The sequence below is a fragment of the Oreochromis niloticus genome, linkage group LG15, assembly GCF_001858045.2.
Source record: "Oreochromis niloticus isolate F11D_XX linkage group LG15, O_niloticus_UMD_NMBU, whole genome shotgun sequence".
In the NCBI taxonomy this organism is placed as follows: domain Eukaryota; kingdom Metazoa; phylum Chordata; class Actinopteri; order Cichliformes; family Cichlidae; genus Oreochromis; species Oreochromis niloticus.
The window spans coordinates 32,105,046-32,127,544 of record NC_031980.2 but is presented as its reverse complement, the minus strand read 5'-3'; the positions used below and the strand labels follow the sequence as shown (position 1 = coordinate 32,127,544).

Below are 22,499 nucleotides of genomic sequence, written 5' to 3'. Positions count from 1 at the left end.
CAGTCACACATGCCAATCACTACATCCATGATCCTTCCCACTATACCCAGCCTTGTTTCTCTAACTTTGTCTCCAAACTATTCAGCCTGAGCTGTTCCTCCTGGTTACTGTCTTTAACTCCGTCACCTCCACTTCTGCCTCCTGTCTTTTTTTTCTCCCGTTTCATTCTTGGTGCTATCCTCCTGTCACCAATTCCGTTTGATTCAGTTTTATTTATATAGCACCAATTCAAAAAAGCATTGGAACATAAAGACCCTGGAATAATATATATGAAATCCCCAACAATCAGACAACGCCCTATGAGCAAACACTTGGCAACAGTAGGAAGGAAAAACTCCCTTTAACAGGTAGAAACGCTCAGGGAGAGGTGGCCATCTCCTGCGACCAGTTGGGGGTAAGAAGAGGAAGAAGGGACAAAAAAAAACAATGTGGAAAAGAGCCAGAGATTAATAATAACTAATGATTGAATGCAAAGTGGTGCATAAACACAAAGAGAGAAAATTAGGTGACTGAAGAAGAAACAGTGTATCATGGGAAGCTCCCTGCAGTCTAGGCCTTTTGCTGTGTAACTAAGGGAAATTTCAGGGTCACCTGATACAGCCCTAATTATAACCTTTTAAAAAAATCAGTTTTAAGCTTAATCTTCAAAGTAGAGAGAGTGTCTGTCTCCCGAATCCAAACAGGGAGCTGGTTCTATAGTGGAGGGGCCTGAAAGATGAAGGCTCGGTATGGTACTGTGAGATCTTTAAGACAAGTTGAGACCTGATTATTCAAGACCTATTACATGTGGAAAAATCACCTGACATTCATCTTTATCCTATGTTAACTCTTTCTCACCTCTCTGTCCATTGCTCTGGATGGTCGACCCCAAGTATTTCAACTCATCCACCTCCTCATTGCATCTTGGCCTTTCCACCTGCCTCTGTCATTCACAGGCATGGCTCACTTCTATTAACGTTCATTCCTCTTTGGTACATACCTTCATGTCTCAGTGCTCTTGTAGACCTCTCATTTAATTGAATTCTTTTAAATACATTTTGGCATAGGGGGCATCTAAATGCTCACATTAAAGTTACTTAAGCAGACCCTGCCTTGGTTGATACTATTTTAAACAATTTTGCTGTTAACATAATTACCTAAAACTCAATGATAAACTCGTGGGACCGAGTTTTTACTCGTGGTTATCCATAAACATACAAAAACACGATTAGATTCGATTTTTTTTTTTTTACCAGATTTGGACACAAATTGGGAAGCATGCGATTTGTATTAAAAAATTAAAACAAAAGAAAAAAACTGAAAAAACAGTCAAAATATCGACGAGGAGCTAGGAGAATTATGTGTATTAGTATTGCTATTTTTAATGGATTTCCTCACAGCGTTTCGTGACGTTGCTTTGAGACCCGGATATAGGATCAGAGTGAGAGCTCTTCCCTGTAGAGACCTGTCTATGAGCTCCAGCCTCCGGTGAACGTCACACGTTGGGGAAGTCCGTCACCGCGGCTGTTGGACCTGCTGCAGCTTTCGAGGTTCCGATCGGTTCCATTTTTTATTTAGGTTCAAACCGAGACTCTTAACGTCGGCCTCTAAACCAATTGTCGATCAACGAAAACGCTGTGGATTTTAACTGTCTTCATACTAATCCCGGAAACCCGTCAGTAAAGGGAAAGTTGAGAGAGTCGAGATGAGCGTGGAGGCGTACGGGCCGAGCTCCCAGACCCTCACCTTCCTGGACACCGAGGAAGCGGAGTTGCTCGGAGCGGACACCCAGGGCTCGGAGTATGACTTCACCGACTTCACCCTTCCCAGTCAGACGCAAACTCAAGGGCAGACACAGAGCCAGCTGGACAGCCAGGTCTGAGGTTTTCAATTTCACAGGAAGGCACGAGAAAGCGCGCTTTACTGACGCTAGCTGTAGTTAGCTAGCTGACCCAGCGCTACCTGTTAGCCCGCTAAATTGGATAGCATTACTTAGCTCAGTGTTAGCTGGGTTGCAGCGTTAGCAAGCCCCTTAACTAAACTTCTGAAGTAACAGTGATTGTGTTTTTACCTTTATTTTGAACTATGTTAAGTAAACTAAACTCGTGGGCGCAACTGTAAAAATCAAAGATAAAATTCATGAGTGCTGACAACCTGTCAACTTTTAATTTAGTGTCTCTCTCCGCGCTGTGTGCCTGGCTGCTAATCGTTAGCGGTGAGTTTGTTCAGTAAAGCAGGTGTTGTGCTGCAGGTAAATGGTCCTGATGAGGGTCTTCACAACGGTGGAGTGGATGATTCCGTGGCCAAAGCCAGCCAACTGTTGGCCGAGCTGAACTTTGAGGAGGATGAAGAGGACACGTACTACACCAAAGACCTACCCTTGCACGCGTGCAGGTACGCTGGAAGAAACCGCACCGTGGCAGGATGTCAGCAGACTGCGTTACCGATGAACTGATTGCACTACATTAGTTAGTGGTCGTCAACTACATCACTAGCAGTACTAAATTTTACACTTGCAGGATCACACGAGGACCCCATAATAAGCCGGTGTTTAGTATCCTGTACAATTTTAGCTATTCACAATGGTTGAATTGCAGTGCGCTATCAGAGGTTTATAATTTTAGTGCTACGATATGATTCACGTGGCCCTGATGAAATATCAACCAGCTTTAGTACTTTTCACATTACTGCTTGAATCTCATTCCTGTTTACTTTCATAATCCCGTAAGAATACTAAACATTAAGTTGACAGTGAAATTTAGGTAAAAGCTTTTAAGAAGAATTGGAAGTTAAATATGCAATTTAAATGTATTTAACTCTCTTAAATTGGCTTTCTGGGAGTGTTTGTGTGCATTTTAATTGAAAGTTATGAAATACTGTACATGTTTTTGACACCTATTAAATATGAATTAGCTTCAAGAGTCCTGCATGTATGGGGGCAACATATTCCCATGACATTTCATGTTTGTGGTCGAGGCATGTGAGCACGTAGCATTTGACAAGGTCCATTTAATATGCTGACTCCTTTGACAACCGATATCATGTGTGTAACTTTGGGTGTGTGTGCAGTTGGTCTTTTGCTCTTGTCGTGTTTGCTCTGAACACTGCTGTGTTTGTTCCTTACAGCTACTGTGGTATCCACGATCCAGCGTGTGTGGTATACTGCAATACCAGCAAGAAGTGGTTCTGTAATGGGCGTGGCAATACATCTGGCAGGTGCGTCGTCGGCTTGTCTTTATTTAATTGCATGTAGGAGTCGGAAAGTGAAACTACTAATAACCTGAAACGATAACAATGAAATTTTCAGACACTTCTGCCAATATCAGCCATGTTTTGACAGACAGTTCATGTGGCATGTGTGTTATGAGAGATCTGTGAGAAGTAGATTGCAACTCTTGTATTTGCATTGGTTGAACGGAGGGCGTGTCCAGGTTTATTTACTGTAGATGCTACCAAGCAGTGTAATAGGAAACGTATCCTATTCACAGCCTTTGTTCATAACTGTGAAGTGGGCTGTTTCCCATTTTTGCTCTCTGGCTCAGTGTCAATTTTTTAATTTTCTGTTTGGTTTGACTTCCATTGTCTGCCTCGCAGCCATATTGTAAACCATTTGGTGAGAGCCAAGTGCAAAGAAGTGACACTGCATAAAGATGGGCCGCTGGGCGAAACCGTGCTGGAGTGTTACAACTGCGGCTGTCGCAACGTCTTTCTCCTGGGCTTCATCCCAGCTAAGGCTGATTCTGTGGTGGTGCTACTCTGCAGGTATGTTGCTGGGGACTGTCCTGATTGGAACGGGACAATGTTTAACCTCCGTGAACCTAAATGTGAATATTTTCATTTGACGCTGGAAGTTTATCATAAAGTTTTTTTCTTTTCAGTTATTTAGGTTTCTCCCCTTTGAAATGCGTGAATAATGAGATAGACAGAAAAAATGGCCAACAGATGAAGGTTCATGAACAAAATTGATGTACCTCTTATTTTTAATGTATTTTGATAAAGAGAGCTCATCTTTTCCAAAACTGAATAATTTAGGGTAAACAATCTTGTCAGAAATTATATGAAACCCATATTTAGAAATATTTTAATATTTTTGATTGACCAGTGTATTGCAGGCTCAGCCCCCCATAGGCTCATATTTGTTTTCAGACGTACAAAATAAGCTCAAAAGAGGCAGCAGAGCAGTCAAGATGATGTTTTGTTTTGTTTTTTAAATAAAAAGTTAATAAGTTAATAAAAAGAACTGGGCATGTATTGCATAAATGTTATGGTTTTATAGTTTGTTTTTTACCTTCAGTGGTCTGCTTACACTGACTAAGTAGACTAGGATTAATCGTTCATATCTGTTTGTGAAGGAGGTTAATGGAACTTGCTGCTCTTGTGGTACTTTCTCTTCATGATGGAAGTGTGAGAAACTCTGTTTCTGCCCTCTCATCAACAGAGTTCAGCACAGACACTTCTCAGAGCTGTGTGTGTACATACATTATGTACTATGGCAGATGAATAGAGCTACAACACTTCTGGACTGTTACTTTCTGTTTGTGCTGGAAGTGGGAAATAAAGTCCCCAGCTTGGATCTTTCTCTGTCACACAAACACCAATGTGTTCAGTGAAGAGAGAGCCAGTGTTCTGACTATAGCACATAATATGCACTATCAATCAAAGTAGTGAACAGGCAGTCAGCTATAGAGTCTGCAGCTGTTGTCTCTGGACCACCTTACTAATGTGCATTAAGCTTGAAATAGAGCTTGCGGCTCTGACAGTAAACATAACCCTCTGTATGGCCTCATGGACTTGCAGTAAGAAGTACTGTGATTTAACAGTAGTTTGATTAGTTTGAAACCTCCAATACTTGGCCTGAATCTTGTGCCTCCATTCAGGCAGCCCTGTGCCAGCCAAAGCAGCCTGAAGGACATCAACTGGGACAGCTCGCAGTGGCAGCCGCTGATCCAGGACCGATGCTTTCTGTCCTGGCTGGTGAAGATCCCGTCAGAACAGGAGCAGCTTAGAGCCCGTCAGATCACGGCCCAGCAGATCAACAAGTTGGAGGAACTCTGGAAGGTACGATCCACTCGTATGCCTCTTGCTCTTTCAGGGCTTGTAAGAATTCGTTGACTTTTTTTTAATTGTTTTTTTGTGGTTTTCCTGCAGGACAATCCCACTGCCACCTTGGAAGACCTGGAGAAACCTGGAGTAGATGAGGAGCCCCAGCATGTACTGCTGCGTTACGAGGATGCTTATCAATACCAAAATATATTTGGCCCTTTGGTCAAATTGGAAGCTGACTACGACAAGAAGCTTAAGGAGTCACAGGTACCTGAACATGGTTTCCACACAGGAGGGCCTGGAATGTGGTTACTGGTGTTTTACTTCCAGAAATTTACATGGATAAAGTTTTTAATCTTTAAAAAGCCTTTAATCATTTAATGATTTTAATGGTATGGTGAGGATTATTTTATTATCATGCTGAAGCAGGATGTGATGATAGATTTTTCTGACTACAGATGCGATCTGAAATGTGTTTTTGTGGCGTAAGGCACTTTTCTGATCAAGTCTTTTTACTTTATTTTCCGCAATATTGTTATAGCTGTGACATCTGTATTATTATACCTGATGTTTTGATCATTTTTCTCCCTCCTTTTTCAGACTCAAGATAATATAACGGTTAGGTGGGATCTGGGGCTGAACAAAAAGCGGATTGCCTATTTCACTCTTCCTAAGACGGATTCAGGTGGTAATTCTCTAAACTTTCCTTCCTCCCAGTGGTTCTGTGGTACAGATGTAGCTCCCATCCTCTTCCCCCCCTCAGTCCTTGCACGCAACCTCCCCCATCCCTGCATCTTTTGGTGGCATGCGTGCATGTTTTGTTTTTTTTTGTTTTTTTTTTCTCCTCTCACCTCTGTTTTGATTGTGGGGTTAGATGAGTGCACGGTATTGTATCATGTGTTTTCATGAACTTAGCCCTGTCCTTAAATACTTTTGTATGTAATTTTTGGTACGTGCAGGTTTCTAACTTGTGTCCTTTCACTTGACCCCAGATATGCGGCTGATGCAAGGTGATGAGATTTGTCTGCGGTACAAGGGAGACCTGGCCCCACTGTGGAAGGGCATCGGTCATGTCATCAAGGTCCCAGACAGTATCCTTTGCACAGGTGATATGACCTGTTTCTTAATGTTGCATTCCAGCATGGCCCTTTACAGCAGCAGTGACTGTCCTAACAGAGAAGTACAGACAGCAAAGCCCACACTCACCCACTAGAAATATTTTAAGGATAATGCTGGATTTCCTTAATAGTCTGTGTTTAAAGACTATGGAGATGAAATTGCCATTGAGTTGCGGAGCAGTGTTGGAGCACCTGTGGAAATCCCCCACAACTTCCAGGTGGACTTTGTGTGGAAGTCAACTTCCTTTGATAGGTAAGCTGTTTTATAGAAGAGCATTTAACGACATGCCGTACCAAAAGCTCTTTTCTTCCTTTCCTTTTATTTCCACCTCATGTTTTCAGTAGATTTGTTGTCTTGTCTTTTCTTTTTTTGATTTGACTACCAGTTGAAAAGATTTCTGCTTAATTTAAATGCATTTGGTAAGTTATTTTTGGCAGTAACGGCTGACTTAGAGTTGTTTATGTCCTGCTGCAGGATGCAAAGCGCCCTGAAGACGTTTGCGGTGGATGAGACCTCAGTGTCTGGCTACATTTACCACAAACTCCTGGGCCATGAGGTCGAGGATGTCACCATTAAGTGCCAGCTGCCAAAGCGCTTCACTGCCCCAGGCCTTCCTGACCTCAATCACTCACAGGTCAGACTTGGACATTGTAACTCATACGACAAAATCTTTAGATTGCCATAATCTCAGTGTAGGGCATAGTGTAACTTTACTGTACATTAGTGCAACAAAGACGTTCATCTTTGTAAATTAATTTGGAAAACTCAAAGAATAAGAAAAGATTTCTGTTATGATTGCCAAAAAGTGTTTTGTGTTTTTGGTAAACTGCATTTGTTTTAAGTATCCGATTGATTGATGTTGTTTCTTGCATGTTCAGGTGTATGCCGTGAAGACGGTGCTTCAGAGACCTCTTAGTCTGATCCAGGGGCCACCTGGCACTGGGAAGACCGTCACCTCTGCCACGATTGTGTACCACTTGTCCCGACAGGGCAACGGGTGAGGCAAAAATTGAGTTAACCCTTTTTATACTTGGAGTGTGTTATGATTCCATTCATGTAATTCTTGTTCCCTTTCTCTTTGTGGTGCATGTGTCCTGTAGACCAGTTTTGGTGTGTGCTCCCAGTAACATTGCTGTGGACCAGCTGACTGAGAAGATCGATAAGACTGGACTGAAGGTTGTCAGGCTGTGTGCCAAGAGCAGGGAGGCCATCGAGTCCCCTGTGTCTTTCCTTGCTTTACACAACCAGATCAGCAACATGGACAGGTCAGTAGCATGAGGGGAAATAGTCCTTCATTTACCAGGTGTGACCGTGCTCGTACTCACAGCTGGATGCCCTTTAGTGACTTCCTGGCACTAACAATAGGCACACGTTATAAGCATTTATTTTTGAGTTGAACGAATGAGAAACGCATTTTGAACAAAGCCATTATATCACAGATGTACTGTGATATAATGGCTGTGTAATGTACTGGTGTAAATAATCTGATGTGTCTTTGTCTCCACAGTATGCCGGAGCTTCAGAAACTACAGCAGCTAAAAGATGAGACTGGTGAGCTGTCGTCTGCTGATGAGAAACGCTACAGGGCTCTGAAGCGCACTGCTGAGAGGGAGCTGCTCATGGTGAGGAGGTGTTGGTTTTCACTTTAAATGCAGCTGGAAGTCGGCGATTTCAGGCATTCTTAGTACAACAAGGGATTTCAGTCAAAAGTTGTTTGCCCCTGAGAATTATTCTGTAGAAGCAGTGGCCTAATTTATACATTTAATTTCTAACTACAGAAGCATTTAAACATCCACTCAATTAGTCGTCCACATCCCTAGTCAGTTGCTGCCTTTGAAAATTGTTTTTCACATTCACACACTACTGTGTAGCTAAATCCTGCAACTCCACTGGCTTCAGTCAGTCAGTACATGACAGTACAGGAGAAGAAAATATCACATTTCAACTGGCTGTCTGTATCAGTCCATTAAGATGATTCAATACCTTCTTCAACCTGGGATGCAGATAATGATCACAACTTCCTCTTCGTTGTCCAGAACGCTGACGTAATCTGCTGCACTTGTGTCGGAGCTGGAGACCCTCGTCTGGCCAAGATGCAGTTTCGTTCGATCCTGATCGATGAGAGCACCCAAGCCACTGAGCCCGAGTGTATGGTGCCCGTGGTGTTGGGAGCAAAGCAGGTACAAAACCCAAACAGCTGCATCTGTTCCCAGCTGCTGCTGTTTGCTTTGGTTTCCGTCATTTTTTTGCATTAACAGTAAATGAAGAAATATTTTGGCACATGTCAACTAAAAATTTAAAGCTTTATCATTTAAACTGTAGCAGCAGCTACTGTCAAGTATTAAAACTTTCAGCAGTCTGAACATTAGGGAACATTAATGTCTTGCGTTGTGTTGTTAAACTAACCCAAGCGTCACGCTTATGTGGCTCTTCTTCCTCCACCCAGCTTATTCTGGTGGGTGACCACTGCCAGTTGGGTCCTGTGGTGATGTGTAAGAAGGCGGCTAAAGCAGGTCTGTCGCAGTCCCTGTTTGAGCGCCTGGTGGTCCTGGGGATCCGGCCGATCCGCCTGCAGGTCCAGTACCGAATGCACCCGGCTCTCAGTGCCTTCCCCTCTAACATTTTCTACGAGGGATCCCTGCAGAATGGCGTCACTGCAGGTTTGTTACGATTCGGCAGTTCATTATCTGGTTTCATGGAGGAGCAAATTGATTTCCGCACTGATTAGTAGAAGATCCACCAACTTATAACTTAACAATAATTAGACCGTCCTGTTCTCCTCAGCTGACCGCATCAAGAAAGGCTTTGACTTCCAGTGGCCACAACCAGACAAGCCCATGTTCTTTTACGTTACTCAAGGTCAGGAGGAAATCGCCAGCTCTGGAACCTCGTACCTTAACAGGTAAGTTGTCACATTTTGTTTCTTACTTGGTGGCATTTCACTTCAATCCTGCTTAAATTTACGGACATAATTTGTTTCGGCCTCTGGTTTAAAACAACTTTGGACGTGATTGCATTTTTTTATTTTATGTTTTTTGGCGGCATCAGTTTGCCATAGTTAACTTTAAATGATTGTCCCAGTATTGATACGATTGACTGTTTTTTCAGGACTGAAGCTGCAAACGTGGAGAAAATCACCACCAGGCTGCTGAAGGCGGGAGCCAAACCCGATCAGATCGGCATCATCACCCCATACGAGGGTCAGCGCTCCTACCTGGTCCAGTACATGCAGTTTAGCGGCTCCCTGCACACCAAACTCTATCAGGTATCACTTATAACACAAATGCAAAAATACCATTTTCCAGCAAACACTTTATAGTTACACACATTAGGAGATATCCCAGGACAACATCAACATGGAGCAGTTAGGAGTAGGACGTCCCGTCTCCTCCACAGAGGAGATGGAGAAAACCGAAAGGGAACAACTAGAGAGCCAGAGTTGAGAGTACACCGACATGAAGTTATTGTTTAAAGTTTAGCACACGATCACTCAGTTTTGGTCCTCTGTTTTTACAATGCAATTTCACCTTGTGTCGTGATTCATTACAGCAAGTGGAAATTGCCAGCGTGGACGCCTTTCAGGGCAGAGAGAAGGACTTCATAATCCTGTCTTGTGTTCGAGCCAACGAGCACCAGGGAATCGGCTTCCTGAACGACCCTCGCCGTCTCAACGTGGCGCTGACCAGGGCCAAGTAAGAACTATTAAAATAATCACAGTGGACAGATGAAGCACGGCTCAGTCTAACTGGCGTTTCTGATTTGAATGACTCCTGTGTCAAATTTATCTTAATTTTAACGATCAGGCTATATGAACACCCACTCTGTCACCACACACAACATTTCACACAGTGTGATTTGTGTAAGCTACAACCTACCCCTCATCAGTTATCTTATGTCTGAAGGTATGGTGTGATCATTGTGGGCAACCCCAAGGCGCTCTCCAAGCAGCCACTGTGGAACAACCTGCTGAACAACTACAAGGAGCAAAAGGTCCTCGTGGAGGGCCCCCTAAACAACCTGAGGGAGAGCCTCATGCAGTTCAGCAAGCCCCGCAAACTGGTCAACACCATCAACCCTGTGAGTAGGACTGAGTGAACGCGTCATACATTGGTTTTATGATGTATGAATGCAAACTAATACTGGGAATTGGCACCTGAGCAACAGTGGAAGTTGACTTAAAAAAGTAGTTTAGGATCGTGATACCTTTCCATTACTACCTGCTTGGATTGACTTGACTCGGTTCGACTGGCATTCCATTACAACCTAATGTGCAAGGTCATCACAGCAATGCGGCCAAGCGTCCTGTGACGTAAATGAGTATGCAACAAAGATGTGTTTTTGTGAACGAGATGCTCGTGACTCATTGAGTGATGCCATTGACCCGCTAATCGGTGGCATGCAGTTTGACATCCTCACATTTTAGTACCTGGTATCAGGTGGCGAATCGATCAGAGTAGGTACTGGTGGAAAAAGGGCTCAATGGTTGGTCACAAGATGTTTTTGTGTCTTTGCTGTCTATTTTTTTTTTTTTAAAAATGTGTCTTGTTTCTCTTTTGGTGAGGAGTGTTGTTCTTAGCAAGTTGAGGAGAGTCTGATTAAAAGTGTCAACATTCACACCTGCTTTGACACGAGGGGGAGGCCTTTATGAAATTTGCAGTCTCCCCAAATGGTGTCATGAATGTAAAGGCTACATGCATCCAGTCAGCTGTCACAGGAAGTAAACTGAAGGCAGCAGTGTCTTTTGTTTTGTTAAGCTGTTTAGTGCAAATCAGTGAGTGCTAAATGGTGATGAGCTCTTGTGTATAAGGAGATTTTTTTGTCAAATCTGTTAATCCGTTCTAAACGTCACCTGTGTTTTCCAGGGAGGACGTTTTATGAGCACTGCAATGTACGATGCCCGTGAGGCTCTCATCCCTGGTTCTGCATACGACCGCAGCAATGGTAATATGTCAGCTTTTTTTGTTTTTTAATTTTAAATCAGTAAAACTTTGCATGCCATGTCTTATTGTTATTTATGATCTCTTTCAGGTGGACGTCCATCTAATATGTACTTCCAAACACATGACCAGATTGGGATGATTGGTGCAGGCCCAGGTCCCATGGCTGCTATGAATATTCCTATACCCTTCAACTTGGTGATGCCACCAATGGCTCCACCTAGCTATCTAGGTCAGACCAATGGCCCTGCTGCAGGTATGATAACAGCAAAAGGAGAAGTGAGGAAAGTTTGTGTTTTTCATTGAAACTGCAAATCTAAACCTAAGAAGAAGAAAAAAAAGAGGGGAGGGAAAGTTGATAGACCTCCTCCAGCATTGCTCAGAGTAGTCCCACCTCAGACCACCTGAATAACGGCACGCAGACGGGTTATTCTGGATGTGTGTGTTGTTTTTTGGGGTGTTTTTTGTTTTTTTTTGTTTTTTTTTTTTTATGTTCAGTGATACCAAAAACTTGCTGCTCACTGAGGGCATAATGCAAAGTCCATCAATGATATTTGATAACTGTCACTTCTCATGTTTGTATAGCTACCCAGCATAACGACTTGATAGGTTGTGATTTATTTATTTTTCCCCCACCTCCTTATAGGACGTGGAGCAATGAAAGGTAAGCCTGGGCGTGGCGGGCGGCAGAGGCTCCGTGGTTCAGCACACCAGGGTGCCAGTCAGGGTAATGGACCCAACAGTCAGGCCAGCCAGGATGGAGCCTCCCAATCCTTCTCCCAGGGGCCACTGACACAAGGCTACATCTCCATGAGCCAGCCCTCACAGATGAGCCAACCTGGCCTCTCCCAGCCAGAGCTCTCCCAGGTAACGCGTCACTGTTGATTAAAGAAAGGAGATGCAGCGGAGAGTAACTGTCGTCAGTGTTGCTGTTTTATTAATAACATCTTGGGTTGTGATCATGCATTAATTTTTGTTTTGAAATTAACCTGGAATTGCTAAATGTCTCTTAAAATCCTTATTATGCCAGTCTCCTATCTAGACCAGAGAAACTGTATTCTAATCCAGATTAATTCAATTGTTTAAATAAATAAATAAAAGAATTACTAAGATTGAATTAGAAAAGGTTAAAGGACCCTGAGCTGGAAAAGTTTCCTGTCTAAACACTTTCCAGTGTTTTCCACCTCAGGAACTACCAGGCACTTTTTGATTGGCCCGTTGTATGTTCCCACTGTGCAAAACTTGCAGCAGTTCATTCAGGGCTGTTTTCAGGGGAGATAAAAGTGCCTGCTCAGGGGCAGGTACGTCGGAGTGTCCCTTGAAAACGTCTGTATGACTCTCAACACTGATCGGTTAAACTCTGAAAGCATCGGTGGACAAACTTGAACAATCTTGGATGGAAAAACAACTGATTTGTGTACCGTTATGTCCTCCAGGACAGCTACCTGGGTGACGAGTTCAAGTCCCAAATCGACGTGGCTTTGTCCCAGGACTCGACCTACCAGGGTGAACGTGCGTACCAGCATGGCGGTGTGACTGGACTGTCGCAGTACTGAAGTGTAAGTATATGAAGTCTGTCTTTAGCTGCAGTGTCGTGTGAAAGTATTCAGAGTAAAGCTGATCTCATGACTGAGTGCCACAAGCTTCAGGTGTCTCACTGATCTTGGCTAACTTACAATATATTTTAAATCTAGTTTCACACAAAACTTGGTGAAAGTGCCTGAGACCTCAGGATCAACCACTGGAAATGTTATATTATTATAATAATAATAATAATTGATAATTGACTTGTGGATGAGCTAAAATCACATCAGGCATATAAAACATGTTATGCAAAAGCTCTAACCAGCTTCTAAAGAAAGTGAACTTTTCTCATCCATGTTGTGTCTTGCAGGTTACCCAAAGAAGGGAGCTAGGCTTGAGCTGAGCTTAGTTCATCAGCTTTTTAATCTGGGAAATAATAATAACATAAAATGGATACCTGTTTTCCTCTGCTACAACCGAAGCACCACCATGTGAAAGCGACGGGATAGCGAAACCAAACCAATGACCAGCGAGAGAAACAAAGAGGGTAGAAGAAGAAGAAGAGAGCACGAACAGACAGGCAGGGAGATGGCATAAGATGCCGAGTGAACAAGCGAGAGGCAGGAACCAATGCCCGTGCAGAGTGAAGGAGGGAGGTCGAAAAGATGGCGGCTTGTGGTCGGGCTGCTGAGGGAAACACAAGAGGTCTAAACGGTCTCTCATGGGAATCCAAATGAGGTTGAGCTCAAAATAAAATAATCTTCCCAACACCTTCCCATCCACAGCGTCTGAGAAAAGTTTATACGCTCGTCTTCAGGTGAAGATCGTAGCTTTTCAGCAGAATTTGAAGAAACCTGGTTTCACGACCTGGTTGCAGTTCTGCTTCCCCGTGCTAAAAGCTGGTTGACTCTCAACCTGTGCAGTGCCCTGGACTATTTTTAAAATTAGGTTTGACATGGGAGAAGCGTGCTACCTACTGTCTTCTACTGGACCCTCCAAACCTCAGCAGCCTCTAAAGAAAGCGGCAGTCGACGGACCCTCTCAGAGAGGAATGACAAACTCTGTTTCTGTGTCTGAGTCTGATATTGAAATGCCTTTCATTCGCCTTGAGAACCACTGGCTCGTTCACAAGGTCTGCAGTGGGGTGGTTTCGACCACCCATCAGTGGTGGAGTGGCATGGGGATTTCAGACTTTTTTTTTTTTTCCTTCTTTTTCAAGGCATGAGATGCGAATCCTGACGATATCGCGATCATCATGGGACAGTTTACCTTTCTTACCACAGAGCACAAAATTGCAAAAAAGTCATTGAAACTATCAAACATGACCAGCATTGAATATTCAGCTCGGCGTCATTTGATGTTTCAGCGAAGGCTTTTTTCCCCCTCTTATTTTAATCTTTCGAACGACGGCGTCTTTGACGTCCTGCTGTCTTTTTAAAACACCCTGTGTACGCTTACATTGGCAAATGCTTGAATGCTTTTGCTCTGAGTGATTTCCTCAGGGGATTGTGGACTGTCCACACTCATCACGTGAATCCCTGCTTGAGGTAAGAGAAACTAAACGGGGACATTTAGATGAGGCTAACAGGCAGTCGTGGTGATCAATCAACCGCAAGAAAGTAGAAGAAAAGGAAGGTGGCTGAGGCAGAGAAGGAAACATGTTAAAGTCAGAGGTTTAGGGAAAAGAGTGGACTTTTTCATACCAGATGCCACTGTTTTTTCCACCTTAATGAAGCCATATTAAAGGTCACGTCGACCACCCAAATACAACGAAAGCTAATCAGGTTGAAAAGAAGTGTTTGAAATTCAGAAATGAACTTGATCCGAAAGACTTTTGGTTCCCGTGGATTCAAATTGTTCCGTTATTAACCCCCAGTCACTCACAGCAGAAAACGCCATCCAGTACTGATCGGGCGGTGGCAGAGAGATGAAATAAAACAGCGAATGAGACCAGAATCAGTGCCTATAACCGCTCACCCTCGGATAAACAGCCACAGCACAAGCATGAATGTAGTTCCAGTCAAACGACCAGCATTTTCAACAACCTTCCTGACACCAGAGGGCTTAAGAAACCCACAGAAAAAGGACTTGTTTTATTTATGTATTTTTATTGTTTGAATAAAAAGCGAGTGAGTCTAGCAGCTGGGCTGATTGAGGGACAGGGGATACAAAAGCCACCTTCCTTCTCTGTGAGGTAAAAAATAGAGGTTGTTAGATTTTATTTTCCCCTTCTGTGGCTGTTTGATTTGTGCTGAGCAGTTCCTCCTGAGTTGATCCACTTTGCTTTCGTCAGACATTTTGCTGCCGTGTGCATCGTTTCGTTGTGTAGTTTTACTGAAATATGGGATATATCTATTTTTTTTTCGTAGCAACTTGCTGAGTACAGGAATGAGTGGGACGCAGTTTCCTTTCTCGATTTTTGTATCTTCTCTTCAAACTGTCCGAAGGATTGTAGTTTTGTAACTTCTTCCAGGAATGACACTTTCTGAACACAGCAAGAATGTACTGCACCGTTGTTTCTCACCTGCTTCTCATTTCTGCACACACGTGACAATCATGTTGCGCTTTAGACATTATGTTTGAGTTAGAAATAGTTGACATTTGTGTACAGAGTTCTTTTAGCATATCAACTTGTTCCGGTGAATCCTAATGTGTTAGAGCTTTAAAAAAATGATTACAAAATGTTGCCGTAATATTTTTTTTCCTCCCATCTTCTAAGCTACAGTCAATTCCAACATGTGCAGCGATCACTGAAGATGTGATTCTGTTGCACGCAGAGCGTTCATTCACCACATCATTAGGCTGAGATTTGATTCATGAAATAGAAGTCTACATGTGATGTAAATACATATTTGAAACAGTCTTATTTGCAGTGACGTTTCATCACAAGATGCTGATTCTCTTGTTAAACTGAATCAATAAACGCTGTCAACTTCAGTTGTTTCTGTGGCTTGAAGTTTATTTGCAGGTACAAATATTACAGGTATTATACAGATGCAGTGTGCAGTATATACATGAGGCGGTTTTCATGCAGTTGCTTGCGCCGCCTCTTTCTTTTTCATCTGTCTTCTCTTCATCAGTTTCTTTTTTAGCTGTTTCTGTTTCTGAATGCTCTCCTGGATTTTCTGTTTGAACTTCTTCTTCTGGCTTCTGATCTTCTCCAACTCAGCTTTCCTCTTGGCCTCCAGCTCTGGATCCTGAAATGGCAGGAAATGAGTTCTTAAATACCAGAGTGCCAAACTCACTGTGGGGCAGGTACCAGGTATTTTAGGCACTCTTGGTCTTTTACACTTTATTTAAAACACAGTAGACAGAGAGGCGCCTGCTGCTATCAAGTGTGTTCAGATTCTGTTGCTTTCTGTGTCAGTTTTCATTACACCTGTGCAGCCAAAACATCACACTGCTGCTAAAGGCTTGTTTCACACAGGCTAGCTATGTACACGTACAGGTTATTCCATCAGTTCTGGGCTGCAAAATGGCGCTGGACACTAATGATGGATTTTCTCGTGTACAGGATCTGTACTAAAAGTAGACATGACCACAGAAGCTACTGCCTGTGAGTGTAAGCAGCATAACCTTTGACCCTCAGTGACGACAGCTGTCTTGTAGTTGCTAGCTTGACAAATACAGATCCCCAATCAGAGATGACAGAGTGGTTATTAAATGTTCTCTGCTTCATGCTCTGTGTGGGCTCTCATTACACTTCACATGTGAGTATGACTGCTACCTGACAACGGTGATGATAAAACGATTAAAACCTATAAAGAACATAAACATTGAACATTTAAATGCAACACTGCTGCAAGGCAGACTCGTAAAATAAAAACATTTCAATTGATTTAATTATTTCTTTATGTCAGGTGAACATCAGAGCTCTGAAACTTTAATCTGGATGTATTTAGTTGCAGGTTACTTTCCCACAGCCTCGCAGGAAAATATTGATTGTGCGCTGTGACAAATGCCATTGTCAATTTTGCTCCAGCAGCTGCAATTACAGCACTATAAAAGACTTCCAGTTTGCACTGCTGGAACTTTATAGCTAGTTCTCATTTTAGTTGCATATATCATTCCTTCATAATCTATATCCTGTAAATAAATGAAAAATAATAATTAATAAAATCCAGCTCAGTTTAAACTAAACTTGGAACATATCCTGCACAGGTGATGTATTCAGCATAAGTTGCCATGGCGATTTAGCCCGGTAAAAATAGCTCACCAAGCCATTAACCTTGCTTTGCCATTCACCCTTCAGGAGTAGGTGATGTCATCAGGAGATGGTCAAATACTGGATAACATTTAATTTGTCTCGTATTCATAGTTTTGGTGAGTCAATGTGTAACGCTGCTGTTCTGAATGTTTATGATCTCCAATCAACATTAAATGTGAAGTAAAAGGCATAAAGCATGATTCATAAATATTTTAGAGTTTATAAGAAGCTCTTTATTTTACAGACCTTTCATAGACTCTAGTCTAGTTTTACTATTTGTATTTATATCAAAATATTGAAATTATTTTGTCCCTTCTGCCTAAGTAGCAGTGACCCCGAGATCTGGAAAATAACGCCTCACTGTTGTTCAGACGTTAAACTTGACTTAAAAATATAATAATGATACTTCAAATCAAAAACAGAATAATGTTTAAATAGTTAACTAAGAGGCTGCACTCACCTTCCCTTCCAGGATCAGCTGTTTCCTCTTGTTGATCTCTCTTTTCTCATCAAAGTCCGTTGACTCGAGTTTCTGCAACACGGAGTTTACAGTGAAAACACTGAAACTGGTGGGGAGGTTAAAAACAGGCGTCCCTGACTAACGGGACGATTTTCATACTGTCAGTCATCGTGTGAAACAAGGAGCAATGTTCCACTTTAACTGGATTCAGTGAAAAGCAAGAGGTGAGCATGAGTGATTAAAACATCCGTACTATCTCACACTCCCGCCGGGTCACATTGACTTGGGTGAGGATCTTTAGGACTTCCTTCTCCACCACAGGATATTCCTTCAGCTTTGTTTCTGTAAGAAGACGAGAGGCCAGTGTTTAAACACATGCACTTTGTGATATTTACAAGATAATAATGAGCTGCTGCAGATCTCAAAAAGCAAAAATCATTACCTAACCTTTTTTACAATCAGATATTGTGCAAACAAGTTTAAGATAAATAAAATCTCTAAAAGTCAAAAGTTTTACATGTTTTACTCATTAATGTTACCGATGGACTACAATCTATCCTGAGGTCCAGCTTTTCTACCAACTTCATCCACAGATCCTTAAACTGAGCTCTTAGATGCTCCTGATGTGACTTACGAATCTGTTCTTCGATGGAGTGAATCAGGTGGATGTCGTACTGCGTGACCAGCGTGATGGACACTCCATTCCTCCCTGCAGGAGGAAAACATCAGTGTATGAGTGGTGTTTATGTCAGATGTGAGGAAGACGATTTAAGAAGGGACAAAAAAAAAAAAAAAAAAAAACCTGCTCTGGCTGTTCGCCCGACTCTGTGGATGTAGATCTTGGGAAGGCCGGGGGTGTTGTGATTAATGACGACCTGGACAGTTGGGATATCCAAACCCCTGTGGGTGGGAAGTAACAGGAAAACGCATGTTTCTGCTTTGTGGTGACTTCACTGAGGAGTGACAGAAGCCTTAAACAGGCTCACACTACAAAATGTTTGTGTCAGATTTGCTGATTAGAGTCATAAAAATGTGGCTTTTTCATTTCTTTCCATTGCTCCGCGTGCATTCTCACCTGGCAGCTACATCAGTCGCTATCAGGATTTTGTAGACGCTGGCTTTGAACTTGGCGAGGTTTGCAAATCGTTGTTTCTGAAGAACAAAAAGCACAGTCCGTTATTCTGCGGGCTCATTTATCTGCTGTAAAAAGCTCTGATCCTTTTTAACAGACGTTCCCTCTTTAACCCTTCAATGACACAAATAGAATTCCCTGCAGATATTTGTAGAGGACCTCTCAGGAGCAGCGAAATCTCCAACACAGAAAGCAAAGTTAATTGATTTTGCACCTCATTCAGCTGTCACTGCAAAGAAGCTGCCCTTAAAATGTCTCAGCAGACACCCTGCTGATGTCAGTTTGTGCCCTCGCTGCTGTTCACACAAGCCTCACCTGTTTCATCATGGAGTGCAGAGAGATGGTTGGAAAGTTAAACTCCCGCAGCATCATGGTGAGGATCTGACAGCTCCTGAATTGGTCAAGAAAATGTATTCAGTGCGACGTGAGCGTAACCACAGCAACAAAAAGGCGAGAACACTCAAAGACCTGCACGCATAAGTTTTACATCATACATATGATCGTTTTTTTTCCCTCTTCTAAATCAAATATATGTTATAACATGTGGAAAATTAACAATCACAGTCCAGACTGTGCTTCATAAAACAGCACCGCCCTGCTTTAATCTGTAAATGTGCACACAGGATGCTGAACCCATCGTGGCTTCTTACTTGCACGTGTTGGTAAAAATGATGATGGACCAGTCATCATGCTCATCGGTGAATGTCTGGATCAGATGAACCAGGTAGGCGTCCTTCACCTTCTCTGGAGTGAGGATGTATCTCTGGTCCAGCTCCTCTACCGTTCGTGTTCTGACAACAACAATAACAAAAGATAAATCACTGACCGCCCATTAGATTTGATATTTCAAAAAATATAACAGAGAGCATCACTGAAGGTGACGGGGATTCAGGGCTTCAGAAACATCAGGTGATGAAACAACCCAACACTGTGGAGCCTCTGTGACATAGCGCTCACGCTCAGTCAGATTCTATTACATTCTTCTGCCCACGGAGATCAGATAACAGATTTAACCTCACCAGGAGGAGAAAACGTGTAAAGCTGAACAGAGAACAGAAAGCTCAGCTGCTGAGTTTTATTCTCTACACACTTTCACATTTTAGAGCGTTTCTTTTAGTTGTCTGTGATCGTATCCGTGCAAATCTGCACACGCCGTTTCACAATCTGAACCTGCTAACAGTTTGATTAGATTTCTCACTGGACCATGAAAAACCTGCAAATCCCAGACAGATGCAGGTCACTCACTCCGATTTGCTCTCCCAAAAGAACGGTTTGTTCATGGCGATGCTCTTCAGCTCCTGCAGGGTGTCGGTCAGTGTGGCGCTGAACAGCAGCGTCTGACGCTTGGCCGGTAGGATCTCCAAGATCACCTCCAGGTCTTTGGTGAAGTCGGTACAGCCCTGCTCCAGCAGCCGGTCTGCCTCATCCAAAATCTGCCACAGACGAAAAGGCAACACACGAACAGTCACTAAAACCAGGAGATATTATATAAATCACAGGTACTGACCGTCTAACCGTCGCTCCACTGGTTAGAAAAAGACTAAATAGTGTGTACGCTGGTGAACGATTACGACTTGTATGTGACGAAAGTACTTCATATAAACAGAAGTTTATGTAGTAACAATACTCTTGTTATTGGATCTGATCTATTTCTGGGTTTTGGTGAACTCACCAAGAACTGGATCCTCTTCATGCTGAAGGTGTTGGAGCTGCGGATGTGATCGGCCAGTCGGCCCGGCGTTGCTACGACTACATGCGGTTGGTTGGACAGCTCCAGGGCCTGGGTCACCATATCTGCCCACAACACAGCAGAGTCAGCACAGAGCACGAGCATCAGACAAAAGCAAACAAAGTTCATGGAAACTAGCGACATTGTTTGGTTCCTGCAGCTGAGCATCATCACATTTTGAGGAGGACCCCCACCCTTAAAGGTGAGCTGTAAATTCTGCACAGGTGGACTAAATTCACTCAAAGCACAAAAAAAACAGGTAAATTTGGCACATTTTTACACTCTGATTAAAGGTCAGCTGCTCAATTATTAGCTTAAACAATGATGGAAGATTCAGGGGAAAAAGAATCTCTGATGTTTATCCTTTTCTATTTGCTTTTGCAAAAAAACCCCCCAAACAAACAAACAAAAAAACCCCAACAACCCAGAAATAAGAAAATAGTTACCCATTCCACCGACGATGATGCAGTCTTTCAGACCCAAAGGTTTCCCCAGGACTCGAAACTGCTCTGCAATCTGATAGGCCAGCTCCCTGAGTGACATATTTATATCATAATGAGTTGAAAATATGAGAGGATTTACGGTACTGTGTCAAAATCTTGAAAAACCCTCATTTCTTTATATTTTGTTTCCAAGGAGCCAGACTTTCTCATATTTTTTTTTTTTTAAGTGGTCTGAAACAATAGTTCTTTGGGCTTTCTGAAGGTCTTTCAAAGTTACTCCTTGGACTGCCTTTCACTCATTTTCAGTCCAGTCCTTGTACCTGACCATTTTCAGATGAATGTTTTTTGGTTTGTTAAGCCAACACTAACTTATGACTCATTCAAGGATAATAGAGACACTTAACTCAAATGATGAACAGGTATTAGGTGTAACACACTCCAAAATAACGTGTTAATGTAATAACATTAGATTTTTCAGTAAGGCAATAATGTAACGTGTTACTCTAATAAATTCAGTAATCATATTGCAGTTATAATTACTACAGAGTAACTTGCCCGTGAGAAAAAAAGCAGTATACCAAAAAAAAAGCAGTACTTTGCAATTAAGCAAAGTACTGCATTACTTTTAAGAGAAGTAAAGAGCAACGTGTACTGCTTTTTTTTAAAGCTACGATCCCAACACCGCACATAACAGACTGATCAACAAAGCAATTTTAAACCGTATCTTTAGGCACTTTTTTACCAGCTGCCTGTAATAAAAAACACATCATTTGTTCCCATTTCTTCAGTTAAATCTCTGAAAATGAAGATAACACAGCATAAAATAATATTTATGCAACAACCCGGTGATTCTCAATTATCACCATGAATCCTGAATGTACATCGAGGTTATTATAATATATAATAAAACCAGATATGAAAAAAGTTAGTTAGCTAAATTTAACTAGACTTTTGGAAAAAATGTAAACTAATTAAATGACTTTGTGAACTTGAAAACGAACTAAAACAAAATACAAACATGGAGGAAATATCCTTGGCTTTTATCTTGATAAAAAACATTATTACAGCTTGTCTGATGAGGCATTACTGAGACTCTGGATGTCCACATCTGTCCCCTGCACTGACCTGGTGGGAGTGAGCACCAGGCAGAAGATGCCGTACGGGTCCTCTGAGAGTTTCTGCAGCACTGGCAACACGAACGCTGCTGTTTTCCCACTGCCGGTCTTGGCACAGCCCATACAATCCCGACCTGTGGAAAGAAACACCTCGACAATGATGGAGCAAATGTAGAGCTGCAGAGGAAGTCCACCTCCGCTGTAAATAACAGAGAAAGTCTTCCAGACATCCTCAACACCAGCTTAACAGTTACTCAGAGCTTATTGGCGATCCTCCGGCAGGAATTACAAGCATATATGTGACAGTATTCCCGTCCTGTCTTACCTTGGAGGATAGCTGGCATGCAGTTTTCCTGGACTGGAGTGGGTTTGTTGATTCCCAGCTGTTTACACTGTTTAACCAGCCAGTCTGACAGACCGAGGGAGGAAAAGTCGCCCATTTCTGATTTACCTCGTCCTCTGAAGCTCGGTGAGATCAGCTGTGGACGCGTTATGATAAAAGAATCGCTAAAATACTCTTATTTCAGTAAACACTAACACATCCTCGTGTGTCAGATCCGCGGGCGCTCGCTGATTACGTAACAAGAGTGCGTCTTCTTCGCTGCAGGAAAGTGCGCGTTGCTGCCATCTGCTGGTCGGTGTAGCGAACGACACTGAAAGCAGAGAGTGGAGCAAAAAAAAGCTGTTGATAGATCGGTTAAGTTATTTCTGTCTCCACAGAAATCCAATCTCATCTATTTGTGAACGATGCTAAAGCTGACCCTTCATATATGAGCTGTTTCTCTGTGACATCATTCAGCCTGTTTTTAAG

At 42.6% G+C, this 22,499-nt stretch overlaps 2 protein-coding genes across 4 annotated transcripts; one reads left to right on the top strand and one right to left on the bottom strand.

Annotated features, from left to right (window-relative positions):
* Nucleotides 1-1,427: 1,427 nt before the first annotated feature.
* Nucleotides 1,428-15,539, top strand: LOC100695574 (UPF1 RNA helicase and ATPase). 3 transcript variants are annotated; one of them, XM_005454032.4, is made up of 24 exons: nt 1,428-1,855; nt 2,231-2,373; nt 3,106-3,195; nt 3,574-3,741; nt 4,857-5,037; nt 5,128-5,289; nt 5,623-5,707; nt 6,015-6,113; nt 6,285-6,393; nt 6,616-6,775; nt 7,020-7,138; nt 7,242-7,406; nt 7,649-7,763; nt 8,178-8,321; nt 8,588-8,801; nt 8,926-9,043; nt 9,250-9,406; nt 9,691-9,833; nt 10,044-10,218; nt 11,004-11,082; nt 11,170-11,334; nt 11,725-11,945; nt 12,515-12,637; nt 12,973-15,539. In XM_005454032.4, the coding sequence occupies exons 1-23, from the start codon at nt 1,685-1,687 to the stop codon at nt 12,632-12,634; spliced, it is 3,303 nt and encodes a 1,100-aa protein (XP_005454089.1). In that variant the 5' UTR covers nt 1,428-1,684; the 3' UTR covers nt 12,635-12,637; nt 12,973-15,539. The 3 variants fall into 3 exon arrangements, with proteins under 3 accessions (XP_005454089.1, XP_003449077.1, XP_025754560.1); XM_003449029.5 differs by having other exon boundaries at nt 5,623-5,710; XM_025898775.1 differs by having other exon boundaries at nt 5,623-5,749.
* ddx49 (DEAD (Asp-Glu-Ala-Asp) box polypeptide 49) lies at nt 14,350-22,289 on the bottom strand. The gene is made up of 13 exons (XM_005454033.4): nt 22,014-22,289; nt 21,699-21,822; nt 20,577-20,662; nt 20,074-20,195; nt 19,647-19,834; nt 19,052-19,192; nt 18,717-18,792; nt 18,345-18,421; nt 18,072-18,169; nt 17,904-17,978; nt 17,523-17,611; nt 17,270-17,341; nt 14,350-15,799 (listed from the first exon to the last, which is right to left on the bottom strand). The coding sequence occupies exons 1-13, from the start codon at nt 22,126-22,128 to the stop codon at nt 15,629-15,631; spliced, it is 1,434 nt and encodes a 477-aa protein (XP_005454090.1). The 5' UTR covers nt 22,129-22,289; the 3' UTR covers nt 14,350-15,628.
* Between the last annotated feature and the right edge of the window lie 210 nt (nt 22,290-22,499).

What these genes read in the sequence shown, in the direction of transcription:
- LOC100695574 (XM_025898775.1), top strand. Translation starts at nt 1,685, where the DNA reads ATGAGCGTGGAGGCGTACGGGCCGAGCTCCCAGACCCTCACCTTCCTG. An exon ending in AGAAGCTTAAGGAGTCACAG is followed by an intron (nt 5,290 to 5,622) that starts GTACCTGAACAT and finishes CTCCTTTTTCAG; the next exon opens with ACTCAAGATAATATAACGGT. An exon ending in GCAGAATGGCGTCACTGCAG is followed by an intron (nt 8,802 to 8,925) that starts GTTTGTTACGAT and finishes TGTTCTCCTCAG; the next exon opens with CTGACCGCATCAAGAAAGGC.
- ddx49 (XM_005454033.4), bottom strand. Translation starts at nt 22,128, where the DNA reads ATGGGCGACTTTTCCTCCCTCGGTCTGTCAGACTGGCTGGTTAAACAG. An exon ending in TGCACTCCATGATGAAACAG is followed by an intron (nt 18,422 to 18,716) that starts GTGAGGCTTGTG and finishes TTTGTTCTTCAG; the next exon opens with AAACAACGATTTGCAAACCT. An exon ending in CTCCATCGAAGAACAGATTC is followed by an intron (nt 17,612 to 17,903) that starts GTAAGTCACATC and finishes GTCTTCTTACAG; the next exon opens with AAACAAAGCTGAAGGAATAT.